Here is a 14,439-nt window from a genome sequence, read left to right as displayed (position 1 = left end):
GACATGGATCTGGAAACCAAGAAGAAGCAAGCTGCAACAGGGAGCAAGGGAGCTCCTACAGGTGCTGTCACGAGACGCTCGAAAGCCAGAGGGTCACTGTGCAGAGACCGAGAGCAGAGGAAGCTGTGGAAGAGAGGTTGGGACATTGCGTGTACCGGAGAGCCGACGGGACGCCAGCAAAAGGAAGAAGCAAACTACGCTTTAGCACCTTGAAGCTCATGGAAGATGGAATTACAATAATATCATCAAACCAAATATTCAAACCGACTCAAAGAATATGGTAAAATACTACTTTATTGTCAATTGATAAAGTAGGGACATCTCAGACATCGGGCTGATCCATGCACACTCGCATAGCAGTTTGATTACATGGAGGTCTTATACCACAACATGTGTCATCTATGACATCATTCTAGATGGCAAAATAAAAAACCTATCAAGGGAAGGGATTGGTTAAGGGAACATATCTACTAATGGAACATATAGGATTAGTACGTTATTAGCTACGCCTTATCTGTATGGCACGCCTTGAAGTACCTTCAAATACGTATAGTACTGATTTTAGCGTACAAAACAGTGGGTTGGTCTATGCTACATTGCATATTAGATTGTCTCTCTACTCCACTGATTGGTTGGCATGCAATCCCAACCTCAAACTTTTGGCTTTTTGGCAGCATGTATGTGAAACGAAACCTAGGTGTTTGAATCACGTCAGACTACTCCCCATTTTCCCAATTAGTCCATCTCCCATCGGTAGGCCATCAGCCAAAGTATTCCATTTGTAGTTGACCTTGTTGCCTGTTCACTGTCCTGGAACATTCAAGGGAGTGTGAGCACACCACTATATTAGCTTGAGCCTCTAATAAATAGCCTTTGTTTTCGACTTCTGAGTCACGTGTGAAGAGACCACGAATTTGCCCATTTCAGCCTCCTGTTTACTGCTATTTTATTTAATGTTGCAGGGTGCTGTTGCTCCTCTTGGCCTCTAGTGACTTGCTCAATCTATCTCATTGGAACTTAGTTTATTTTTAATTGACCAACAGTTTGGCCCTGCTTTCTTCTTCTTCTTTCATATATGAAGAATGTCCCACATTCAGAGCTTATCCATGTACTCCCTCTGTGCTCTGTGCTTATCCCTCGAAATAGCATCCTTATCTTTGGGCCAACCTCGTCGGGTCTGCACACAGAGTTGTTTTCCCACGTCTCCTGATTCTCCAGCCTCGGCCTGTCTCTGAAGTAGCTTGGTAAAAGTACAGCGTGAGCCAGCGTCCATTTTCTCATTATGGCCATCCTTGCCACATTATGCATTCCGCTATAACAAGCTTCTACACGTTTTCTTTCTTTCTTGTGTTACTGCATATTTACAGTCATTGGTCAGTAAATTACTTCATCCTCTTTAGAAAAAAACGATTACTTTAGCTACATGTTGCTCTTAGTACTTCACTTACATCACTACTCCTGAGTATTTTCATATTGTTTCAGCATAGGTTCATATAGCTTCTTTTTGACATCACTTTATCCTCGTCAGATTTCACTTTACCGTCCGGTCATAATATTCATCATAGGGGACAAGCACTATTGGTTCAAAGTGCTTCCATTTGTGTTGACCTCTGCGCCATGGGTCTTCACCAAGCTCATGGCGCTTCTTGCCGCTCACCCTGGGAGATCCAGGACCATGTATTTCCATACCTGGATGAATGGCTGATCCAAGGGAAGTTGGCAGGGAATGTCTTGTCTCATCTGGAAGACAACAAAGCCCCTTCACATTGCTAAATAAGGCAAGCCTTCATTCAACGGTTTACTTTTAAACAGGCATTTTTCTCCTTCAGTTTGCAAAACCTATTTTTATACATGTGTGGTGAAAAGCAGGCATTTCATTTTAAATTGGATTTTTTGCATCTCCTCAGATTTCCACACTGTCTTGCAGCTATAGTTATTTTCTTGAATGCAGGAGTTTTGTCTGAAGCACAGATGCATTGAAACTGACATGGCTCAGATAGCTGGCGTTCCTTTGAACCACTGAGCTTTGATACTTTGTGATGAAATGAACACGTTTTCCCATGCGGGAAAATTGACCCTCCTTGTTGATTTTTCTCAGAGTTGGTTTGACAGGCCCTGTCATTCAGAAATCATGCTTGGTTTTGATGAGGCACAATGAGATATACTGGGCATGGCAGGGGCCTTATCACAGTGATTTAAGGAAGAAAAGATGGAAATGGCATCAGAGCGGCATTTTTTTAAAGGTGAAAAAGCCTCCTTTTTAAAGGGGATTTTGGACCTGCAGCAAGGCAATGCTGCTTTTTCACTTTATTCCTTTGGTATATGTCAGAACACACTGGCAAGCTCCTGCAGTTTGCCCCCTTGTTCCATCATGTCCAATGTGTGCTTTGCAAGACGGTGCAGCCATCTTTTTGTTGCTGCAAAACGCAGTTTTGAGACCATGGTGCTCATAGAAGCCAGCACAGCTATTTTGCTGTTTCTGCAGAAATGCAGCTTGGTGATGTGGGGAAATACTGTTGAGTTGGTCAATATATCTCACAGTATCCTGAGATGAACACATTACTTCCTTTTGGTAATGTTCTTTCTGGCCGGCATGAATTTCCTCCACAGATGGTTATCACCCTCCATCTACTCTGCAGAATCTAGCACTTAGATACACAGAAATGTGATTTATTTATGTTTTCTGAAAAATCCTTTTGTGTCATAGTTTTGCAGATTACAGGGGTCAAAAGGTGATACTAATAAAGTTGGTGTGAGGGGCGTCAGGTATCTGTTTGGGTGGCATGCTTCCAGTGCCTGAAGATGCCATGTCACCCCTCTCCCCCATGAGTGTCTGTGTGCCCCCTCTCCCCCCCATGAGTGTCTGTGTGCCCCCTCTCCCCCTCCATGAGTGTCTGTGTGCCCCCTCTTCCCCCCATGAGTGTCTGTGTGCCACCTCTTCCCCTATGAGTGTGTGTGACCCCTGTCCCCCCTATGAGTGTCTGCGTGCCCCCACCTGCCTTGCTCCCCCCTATTTTTGTGTACCTTTGCCCCTCTTATCTGCCTTTCTACCCCCTCCCCCTCCATAAATCCCTCCTCTTCCACCTTCTTCCTACTCCCCATCCCACTTATTTCTCCCTCCTCTCAGCCTTCCCCCTCTTAGCACTTACTCCTATCATCAGTTCCCTTGACTTTTGATAGCAACTTGTCTGTCTCCCCTCCTCCCCCCCTTGTTCTTCTCCCTTCTCCCCCAACCCTGCTTTTTAAATTTGTCACAGACAAATTTGCACAGTAGCGTGTCTTGTTCATCTCCTTCTCCCCACTCATATCCCCCCGTACCTCCTATTCCACCCCTCCTCTTGTATACCTCCTGCACTACATCAATTGTCGTCAGACATAGTAATGTTACTGCTTGCTTTGTTCTCCTTCTTTTCCATTACCTCTTGCCTTACTTGTTCTATGCACTTGCACTATCAGAATGTCGACAGGCCTATTACGATAGTTATTTTTTCACATTCTGTATTGTTTCAAGGACTTTAACTGAATGCAACTGTATTTTCCTATGTTCCCTCCCTCCTTGAAGCGCTTTGAAACACATTGTGTATAGGCGCTATATAAATAATCAATCAATCAACCTTGATTATACTGACCTCCCAACCACCTGGCACCACCTTCCCAGAGCAGACTGAACCCAAAGGGGATTTCAAAAGATGAGCAAATATTGAACCCATGCGAAAGAGCATTACTGAAGAGAAGCACTTTGTTCTTCTGGATTGCAATGATACCTTGTTAGATGTGTGTGCCTGGCTGTGATGTCATTCCTCATTAGCGAGTCTTGCAGATTGCAGCACACGGAGAATGTAATCTCAGTTTGTAAATGCTGGCTGCCACCCTTGCAGAATCTATTAGCTCCGTGGCTATTGTGAGTGTGAGATGCGTGTCGTTGACAGTTGTTGGAGTGCAAGAGATGTAAGATGTTACACTGCAGCTGTATGTTTAGTGTGCAAGCCGCCCTGAAGTTGTTGGGATGTAAGGATGTGGTGGGAGCTCGTGAAATTCTTGAAAGCTAATCCTGAGTGTACATCATTTGCCATTTCTGCGAAGGGGTCTATAATGTTATGTGTTTTTTTGCAGGCACTTTGCATGTCTGTCATCCAAGTACATGTGTCCCGGCGTGCCAGCCGTGATGAGCACTCTACTTGCCAACATCAATGCCTACTACGCGCACACTACCGCCTCCACCAACGTGTCTGCCTCGGATCGCTTCTCCGCTTCAAACTTTGGGGTATGTCACGGTGACTCTTGGAATGTATGCTTTACTGAAGATGTGTTAGACATCTCTTTCCTGTCACATGGATGGTGATTGTATATTCTGTACTGTTTCTCAAGTAGCCTAAACACTCCTGTGGATCTCCCTTTGTCTTTTAAATATATGATTAGCTAACCCCTGATAACATTTTAATGAACTCTATTTATTCAACCCATATTTAATTAGTAAGGCACAACCCCTTTTCCAAAAACTGTCATCTCCAAGAAAATAGTGTTACATTTTTACGTTGTTAAGTAACTTGCAGTCTGTCACCTATTGGCATATTAACTATTCCAATATTAAAACTGACTCTGCCATCACAAAATATTTACACATGATATACAATTGATGAATTTCTTTACCCATAAATCAGGGATTCAAGTTGTTGTGGTGTAGCCTCAGTTAAAGGTAGAGTGGAGGTTATTTGATTTATCTGTCACTCTGTACGATGGACCGCCTACAAGGTACACATGTTTTACTTATTACATGGTGAGGTTTTAGAAAGTACAATGTCACAGAATGGGCTAGAAAGACGCACCGTTCCTGCTGAGAAGAATATAGGTATTAAATAAGTCACAATGTTCTATTTTAAGTCAATTAGGGCAGCACTCCTGTTTTACATACATTTTATAGCCACTGTAGATTTGGGTCTTGGGCCGGTTCGAGAGAAAGAAAGGGGAGTGCGATTTGTGCCCAAGAGCACCCACCTCTTAAACTGCATGGTGAACTTGTGAAAGGAATGAATTCCTGAACAGTCTCTGAGAAAGATGGCTTTGAGAGGACACAATAAGGCCACTGGGGGAAGAATGGCAAAAGGCCTTGGCCTAAGGCCCTAAGTTATGTCTGCCTTCAATACGTCGTTTCCATAGGTTCTGGAGAATGTGCTTACTCTAGACAATGGGCCTCATTCCGAGTAGGGCGCAAAGGGATACCGGGCACCATTAAGGACATCGGTCCAGTAATCCCTTTGCACCCTACTACGAGTTCCCTTTGTGGATCCCGTCCTTAACACCTGGTTTTACTAGGCGTTAAGGACGGGACCCGCTAAGGGAAATCAGAGCCAATAACGGTACCGCAAATTGCAGTACCGTTATTAGATACTTCCCCCTTCCCATTGAGCCCTATGGGGGCTCAAAGGGGAATGGGGAATGGTTTGGTGAATGGGGACTTACCGGTCCCGCCAAGGTCGGACTGGATCGGTAAGTCCCAATCTCACCAAACCAGACCCAGTATTGGAGGTAGTCATGGCGCAAATAGCACCATGGCTACCTCCATACTCGGAATGAGGGCCAATGTCTATGTGCCATACAGGCATATTCCATCAGGAGCCATGACACAATGTAAGGGGATCAGGGAATATCAATTGACTTTACAAAGGTATCAATATAAAAAAATAACCTGTTAAAACCAAAAAGTGAGAAAATAAAAGGTTCAATTAAAATCCAAATAAAAAAGGTGAACCATTTAGAGAGTTCAGTATTGAGTGTTAAATAACAGTTGCCGCTCCAAACTGTTTTTTTTTCTATTTAAAACCACGATGTAAATGTTTGTGCAATGCTGAGAAATATCAATGTATGCAAATGGCAAAACCCAGATTTCTGTGTGATTTTCTTATGTGTAATGACTGCATTGATTTGTGCTAGAAGGCCCCATGGGGACGTTATGTAATGGGGAGCGTTGGAAGCATGAACTTACCTCTGCATCCGAACAGTCAGGTTCTGCGTAAGATGGAGCCTGCCATGAAACACCTAGTCGTTTCTCCGCGTAGTTTGTTTACTGCAGTCTTAAAGGCACCTCCTTAATGTTTGGCTGATGAATTATCATTACGCCCCATCCGCATCTCAGAGCAATACATTAGAACTGTTTTCTACAGAGCATCGCTTTCAATTTGCGGCCTTAATACTGTGACCCACCATTGTTCACCCCGGCATTTTGTGTTCATAGACGGGCACTAGCCAGGCTGACCTCCTTCCTTTCTAACCGACCTTCCCAGGTGCACCTCTGCCCTTTCCACTCCACCACCTCACTTTCTACCTTCAGCGTCCCCCAGGGCTCTATCCTATCGCCTTGGCTTGTCAGCATCTACCTGGCCCCTCTGGCCCACTTGATCTCCACCGTCTCTCCTCACTTCCAGTGTTATGCTGATGACATCCTTTGAGCATCCCTCCACAACCTCCTCTTCTTCCACTTTGATACCGATGCCCTGACTGCCATTCAGGCATGGTGCTCTGCTAATGATCTCTGCCTTCATTCCAGTAAGACCGAGATCCTTTTTCATTGGAAACTGTAGGTGCCTTTCCCCGGCTTACTGCGTGTGAGAAAAAATAAAATAACCACCCCTTGTCGGGGAAGGAGGCACTGAGACCCGGCTGCAAGAGTTCAAAGGATGGTTTATTTCTCCAGCTAGGAAATAACCCAAAAAACTCCCACCAACATTTACATCAGTGCTTGTATATATATATATCAATTAAAGTAACTCTAACAAAAAATGCTAAATGGACCCGATTGGCCAGGCGGTGTGGTGCTGTAGGTGTGGGTGGCATCTCTTCCTTCTGGTTGGCTGAGTGGCTGACGAGATGACGGAAATCAAATATCTTGTGCTCCACGCAGGTCAGGGTCCGGTCACTGTGGTCACTACCTAAGCTAATATGTTGCATTCGAAAAACACTAAATAACAAATTATCTAAAACATTTTATGCTACTTTTCATATTTCTACACAAGTTACACATAACAATTATTGTCAGTACAATTGGGTCATTCGTGGCTTTAATTGGAGGCCTTGACCTTATTGTGCATGTAAAAGAATCAAGCTGAGTTTCACATATCTGCTAAGTTTTTAGACCTATTAGTATAAGTAAAAACATATATTGTGGTAAGATGCTTAAGGTTGGTAGTGGGTGTGTTGGGTGGGTTTTGCAGCACAGGCGAGGGTCTGGCACTTGAAAGAAATACCTTACAGGGGGTGCAGGGTCAGGATGGCAATAAATTGTTCTAATGGGGGTGGGTGGCTTGCACGTTTGAGGACGAATCGAGCAGAAAGTGCTTAGCTCATCCTGGTTCAGATGCTGGTTCTCAGGCGAGCAGTGATCTCAGAGGAAGAAAACTGTAGCATATTGATTGTTGCAACTTTCTCCGGCTTCAGCATGAGAAATGGAAGCGCAGAGCTTTCCTTCGCCAGCCAGCTGCCCGCGCGCCTTGTGTGTGTGTCTCTGTCCTTGGCTGCTGCGGTGGAAGGGGAGCTGAGCATTGCTGTACTATCGCAGTGAGGCCTGTTTACCCAAGATGGAGTCGAAAGGGCCCACAAAAGATGGATGCCCTGTGTCCTGCTCAGTAGTCCCATCTATGTAGCAGTCAACCGTGGTTAACTTTACATAAGGGCAAGGGGCAATCCCACTACCGGAGGCACATGGTCCAAGCCCTGTACTGAGGAGCGTACGACGCGAGGGGGCCTGAGGACCCCTCGCTCCCATACAAAACCCTGCTCCCCTTCGTCTCTATGGCCAACCTTCTTGGGTCCCCTCACGTCACCTTCCTGTGAGGCGAAAAACCTTGGGGTCATCTTCAACTCCTCTCTCTCCTTCTCCCCTCACATCACAGACCTTGCCAAGAAGTCCAACTTTCTCTGCCTCTGAGGAGCTCCACCTCCTCAGAGGCATTCTCCATGTCCTCACCTTTCTCCAGAAGCTCATTGTCTCCAGAGCACTGGTTCTCTCTAAACAGGACAAGTGCAAGAGCCTCTTCCTCAATCTGCCTCTTTCCTCTCTTCGCCCTCTTCAACTAATCCAGAATAGGGCAGCAAGACTCATCATTGGCCTCAAGCCCAGGGACCTCATCTCTCCAGCCCTAAAATCTCCCCAGTGGCTGGAGTGATCAAATGTAAGACCCTCTGCATCATAGGCTTTCTGAGGCCTGGGACCTGTCACATCCAACTTGACCCCCCTAAATACTGCCGCCCTGAAAGAGTCCTTTCGTCCTCTGGCTCCAACTCTCTGCAAATCGGATGTTTCTCCAAGCTGAGATTGGGGGGGTGGATGGCTTTCTTCAGCAGGAGCCTCCCTCTGGAATGGCCTTCCTGTCCCTCTCATATTTGAGCTGGATCTCCTTAAATTCAGGAAACTTCTCAAGACTTTACTTTTCTCCTCCTCTTCCTTCCCTCTCCCTTCCCCTCCCTTGCTAAGGCCCCCCTGCTGCTGCAACGGTTGCCTGGTCCCGTATGTGCCTTACAGGGGCCTTGCCCTCCTCATCCAGTATTCCCAAGCACCCCTTAACCAGCACTTGCTCGCGGCCACCCCTCCCTGACTAGCCTGAATCTAGTCCACCCCGTCCTCACACCAGCTGACTTCACCCCCGTTTCCTCTGGCACTTGCCCTATTGGGCTCCCCTCAGCACTTGCCCAGCCCCTGGGGCCCCAGCCTTCTTGCACGTCTGCCCCCCCCCCCCGTTTTCCCCACCCCTTCCACCCTGACCATCCCCTTCCCCGACACATATTGTCACTGCATTGCATGCTCCTAAAGTCACAAGGCCTAGTAGAACCATTTATTGTTGTTTTTCTCCTCTGTCCACCCCCCTTTTGTCTTGAGGCGCCTTGAAACACTTGTGTATAGGCACCTTACAAATGATCAATACATACAAATCGATAAATGGGCGAGTTAAGGTTGCCTGCTCTGTTGGCAGAAGCCGGAGCAATTCTCCCTGATGGTGAAACTCTGCCCCTGCTGATGACGCAAGTGGCTGCCAGAGAAGACATGCTCTCAATGGATCTAGGCAATCAAGTGTGGCCATGGAAGGCTCTCTCCCCTATGCAATACAGCCTTTCTCCATTCACTGTCGCTTGTTTTTCTTTCAAATATCATTACTCCAATAAAGCAAGCAGGTGAGAGAGTTAATGAAAGCATTTGTATTAACATAGAATTGTAGATGTATACCACTGTTACCACTAAGACGTCATTCACAATCCTTCGCCTAGGACGGTATCATTTATTACAGATATGCAACACGACATCGTGTTTATACCATCATTTCTATGCTCCAACAACGCTGCTGTATGATTAGTGAAGTCTATTGTAAAACGTCTGTGGTGTCTTGGTGGCAAAGTGTTCGCGTCAGACTTCGTCTAAGACATTTCACATTGCAAAGCAGAACACAGACACAAGGGCACATCTTCAGACGTGAGTTTGACCCCTCTGGCGGCCGGGTTAGATACAGTGTGCTCTAGCGTTGGCCAACTCTTCAGCTGCATGCCACTGTTGCTTGTGTAGTGTGTGGCTGTGGATCTGGAGTGGAGGGGTCTGGCGCCTTCCCCACGGGAACACAGGTTGCTCCTGTCTAAGGGCTTTCGCTGACGCTGGCAATCAGTGGATTGGTGAAGTTGCTCTGACACATGCATGCTTAAAAGGTTTACCAAAGACGGTAACAATATTGAAAAATAAGCATAAATAGAAACGTATCCGTTACTTAAAATGCAGCTTTTCAGTTGACCTGGCATCCGATAATGTATAGCTATAAGCACACGCCACCACATCACTCTGTTTTAAAGTAGGTGCCGGGCGAAATACATACTCATCAGTTAGCCCATGGAACCTTACCATGCCCTACTTACTTACTAAATAATTCATGTCTCTTGTCCATCAAAAACTGCTTTCAATCGCAAATGTGTCTATTAATAACTATCTCGAAAAAGCCCTGTGCCCACACCATGCACTTCTATGCAAACGTGCAGTGTAAAAATTACTACCGCTTTCTGTCCTGCTCGCCAGCTCTGAAGCCTTTACCTACTGAAGCAAAAATAAATGTGTCTTTTTCTCATGCTCGCGTAGAGAAATAAAAATACATTGTAAATAATCTTCCTTGTGTCATGTGTAGTAGGTATTATCCTCCTTCCCCATTGGCTGGGCTCATGGAAGGGTGCTGTAAACCAACATAATGAACTGCCTTCTCTCTCTCATGTGTTCTCTTTTGCCCAAATGGCAACACTTGCTGTTTACCAGAACACACAATGGATACTCTTAACGGTTTTATTTCGTTCCTAGTAAATACGTGACATGTTACAGCATTCAATGTAAATCGCTGTTAAATAGTGACAGTGGGTGTCAATGGCTGGTACACAGTTCATTGTATGTTTGCCCGAATCAAATGTCTGAGCCCAACTACTGACCCACCCACCAGCCTTAAATCCTGGCACACCAATGTACTCCGGGTTTCCAAGGCATGGCGTTAGCCCCACTAGCCACCAGGGCTGCAGAGAATGTCATGCGTTTGTTCCTCAGTGAACTCTGACGTCATACACCATCTCCACGGTGCCTCTCTGGTGAAAGCATACATGTGCACGGGTCCTCCATGAACCGGTGCATCCAGAATAGAAACAGTAAACGTGCTTATGCTTGAATGCAGGAAACGGATTGGAAGCAAATGAGGAAATGACACACTACATATCAGATTGCGTTAGTAACTGGAAGGTACACGCATAAGAGCATTGGCTGAGACTAGAAATAGGCCATCATTTTAAGTGGTCTTGTCATTAGTGAGCAATGAAACACATATCTTTGTGGTGTGCAGTAAATATGTTGAGGCTTTTCTGAATTGCTTACCAGCACAACCAAATCACGCTTAATGTCTGATGATTTTGAAATATTGAGGGATAGGCAATTATGACAGGTTGGGCGCCACACGATTAAATGAGTTGCCCAGGATCACACACTTTCGTTGTGAGGTGAAGCTGGGATTTGAGCTCAGTGTGTTATGTCTGCATATGGCCATATTGTCCCCAGTTCTTATTACTACAAGCTACATTATTACTGAATGTTCGACTTAATGAACTAAAATACCCTGTTTTGCACCCATGACTTGAAAACTACAGACACCTCATAACCCATTGTGACACGATTGAAGGAAAATGTGCAGGAACGTGTTATTCAAAAGGAGAGCGAGTGTAGCTTCTCCTCCTTTGTCAAGTGTAGCACAAAAGTATCCCAACAGTTGTGTCTAAAATGTCCTAGGAGCCTAATTATTGTACTCGTAAGCTTTACAGACACCCCACCCACACCCCTTTGCATTCTTATTCAAGATGTGCAGAATAACCTCTGACATTTCGCGAAAATAAATGTAACTGTTCTCTTGTCGAATGGTGTAAAAATAGCTAGCCAGTGGCCTAGGCCGTTTGGCCAGAGCTCTTGTATGTAGGAGCCCTTGCACTCCAGTGGCCCACCTGAAAAGACAATGAGGCAAAGGGGCCAATTAATGGTGCAAGAATGCGAGGACAGCACTGCTAGAGTTGACTGCGCTGATTTTTCTCCAGCATCACAGTATCGTCCACAGCCGTTGGCTGCCCAACGACCTTGACTGAAAAGCGCCCAATGATCGTCATTTTTGGTGGCTGCCAGTTTTTGGGAGGAGTTGAGCTCTTGACCTGCCCCACACATACGCTTTGATAGTTTGCATACCTAGCGCCGTCTCTTGCAGGTCTATTGTTTTGCAGCGCCATAGCTGTTAATATCTCCAAAGTCTAAATACACTTACTCCATGTCAGAGAGAGGGGCAGGCTGGCTTTGCTTACTCTGAATGTATTGCTGCGGTAAGGTCTAGGAACACTGATCGCTGCAGCGAGTTCCAACACGCTGAGCTATCTTCTGTACAAGAGTGGCATTCTCATGGATTAAATGCATTTCAACTTTGGTTATTGCAAATCAATATTCTCACCACAGGAAGGTGAACACACTTCACGACTTGTGAAAGAACATACATGATTTACTATTGTGAACACAGAACAGGATACATTCATCAGATCAACATGTATTTGTGGACAACAGCCAGAGCACAGAGCCTCAGCAGTGTACCATGCAATAGCATAAACTGTTCTTTTATTTTTTGGCAACAATGTGGGTAACTCACTTCTTTGAAACAGGCCGCCTTGAAGTGGCACCCCTCAAGGTGGTGGCCTTGCACATGATACCTGAGACTGGGTCATCACTCCATAATCCTGTATTTTGCTGCCCACCCTGTTAAGAAAATCAGGATAAAACACAATGAGTGCAGATCACCCCAGTAAGTGCTTCACCCACAGTGCTATCTTCTCAAACATCCCTGCACTCACCTATTATTATTAATATGCATTAAGCTTTGTTCTAGTACATGTGCAATATATCACCCAATGGTAAGAACAGGCTTGCTTTGGTGAATGTGCAAACCTTTTCTACAGTGTATCCAGAAAGCTCCGGCCCATTGCTTGATCTAATTGGCCTTTAATTGGAATCATTACATTCAAAAGAATTGCAAACAGGATGTTTACTTAAATCGGCTATTAAGTTGGGTGAAAATAGCAGTAGAATACTAGGTCATCCATGGATTCAGAATCTTGTGTTGAGAATTGGCTGGTCTACACACCTGGGACTACATTCCTTTCTATTGTCCCAGATCTTGCCTGTTGCCTACCCACATTTCTATTGTGGGCCAAGAGAGCTTAGTGTGGCCTCTCCTCTGTGTCATTGATGCTAAAATGCAATATTTTAGGATAGCATTTGGGACACAGGTTCTGAAACATATCTAAATCCCCTGTGTAGCCAAATTGGTTAAGGCCCTTTATCTCTAGTCTACCACTTCCCACACACAATCTCCACATAGCTATATGAGATGGCCAGACAGAATCCATTCACTTCCTCCTTCTTTCTTGGTCCTCGCTCACTGCCAGAGGTACACACGCATAATAGTGTCTGTCTGGTTGCCATTCATATGTGTTGGAAGTATCATGCACCAAGTGATTGGATTGCCATTTTTTAACCATTATTATCTAAGATTGATTACAATTGTGATAACTTCACCAGAGACCACTATTTATTGACTGGAACCAATTATAAGTTCTTCACAACTTTTTGTTCCCTGTAGCATTGATTCTCTTAGCCATTTAGACACATGGTAAATCTTGAATCTGTCTCGCATGACTTTGGTTTCGGTCATGTCTCTGTTGGTGGATACAAGTTTAACTTCTAAACCTCTGGATTGAAGCAGTTCAGTTGACTTTACAAAATGACGCTTCTCCATTACAGCAGAGGAAGTAGATTCTTTAACCTGGACCCACACAGCACTTACAATTTTTTTGTCAACGACCCTGGAAATATGTGTTATATTTTGATTGCAATTTAATGCTGTCATAATTACCATCACCAGACAACCAAAGCCTGCGAGTGTATTGTCTAAATCTGCCCGCACGTGTCGCCATGCCTCAACTCTTACAGTTAATAGGCGTTTCCTCTATTAGTGTAGAGTGGGGTGAAATATAGCCCCTGAATGCCCATTGAAATATAAGGCCAGCACAGAAATGGTGATGTCATACATGAGGCCTATTGAACCAAAAATAGGCCTAAATCACCAAGGAAAGAAAGTGGGCTGGAATCAAAAGTGTGAAGATATGCAAAATGCATTTCAGCAAGGAAAATAAAGACATGTGGCTGATGATGCCATTTTACTCAATCCATGGAGAGCTGCACTTATACTTAAAGGGACAGCAGTGCACACATTATCTTCAAGGTTTCTAGACAAGTCCGATCCATGAAAGTCTTGTCGAAACAGTTTAACCCCTGTTCCTCCAAAACCATCAAGGACCACATCGACTCCGTGGCTCCTGCCCTGGCTGATTTCTGCAATCACTCCTTCACCACTGGAGTCTTCCAATCCCCCCTGAAGCACTCCCTTGTGCATCCTCTTCTTAAGAAACCCTCTGCCAATCCCTCCTGCCCAGCTAACTATCACCCAATCCCCATCACTCCCTTCTTGGGCAAGCTCCTGGAGAAACTTGCCATCTCCTAGCGTAATCTCCACACTGAATCAGTTGGTTGTCTTCATGACCACCAGTCTGGCTTCAGAGCTGTCAGAACCACGGAATCTGCTCTCCTGAACATCCGTGAAGACCTGCTCTCCAACCTTGTTTCTAACACCCCTTGCGTCCTCATCCTGCTTGATCTCTCATCTGCCTTTGACACTGTCATCCATGCCATCCTCAACCGCCTCCATGGTAACCTGGGTATCACTGGTCACGCTCTGGCGTGGCTGATTTCTTTCCTCTCTGACCGACCCTCCCAGGTCCAACTTGGGTCCTTCCTCTCCGCTATCTTTTTCTCTACCTGTGGTGTCCCCCACGGGTCTAACATCTCTCCCTGGC

At 45.3% G+C, this 14,439-nt stretch overlaps 1 protein-coding gene across 5 annotated transcripts in view; it reads left to right on the top strand.

The window, feature by feature from the left end:
* The window catches only part of LOC138511252 (protein unc-13 homolog B-like), a 2,171,549-nt gene that overhangs the window by 1,625,236 nt on the left and 531,874 nt on the right, over window positions 1-14,439 (top strand). For all 5 annotated transcript variants that reach the window (XM_069626798.1, XM_069626797.1, XM_069626799.1 and 2 more), the window contains one exon: window positions 4,114-4,264. In XM_069626798.1, the coding sequence (XP_069482899.1) occupies window positions 4,114-4,264 (151 nt within the window). The remainder of the gene's footprint in view (window positions 1-4,113; window positions 4,265-14,439) is intronic.

Source organism: Ambystoma mexicanum, chromosome 6p, assembly GCF_040938575.1.
Source record: "Ambystoma mexicanum isolate Mex_15411 chromosome 6p, UKY_AmexF1_1, whole genome shotgun sequence".
In the NCBI taxonomy this organism is placed as follows: domain Eukaryota; kingdom Metazoa; phylum Chordata; class Amphibia; order Caudata; family Ambystomatidae; genus Ambystoma; species Ambystoma mexicanum.
The sequence above is the reverse complement of the archived record's forward strand: the minus strand, read 5'-3'. Positions and strand labels throughout refer to the sequence as shown.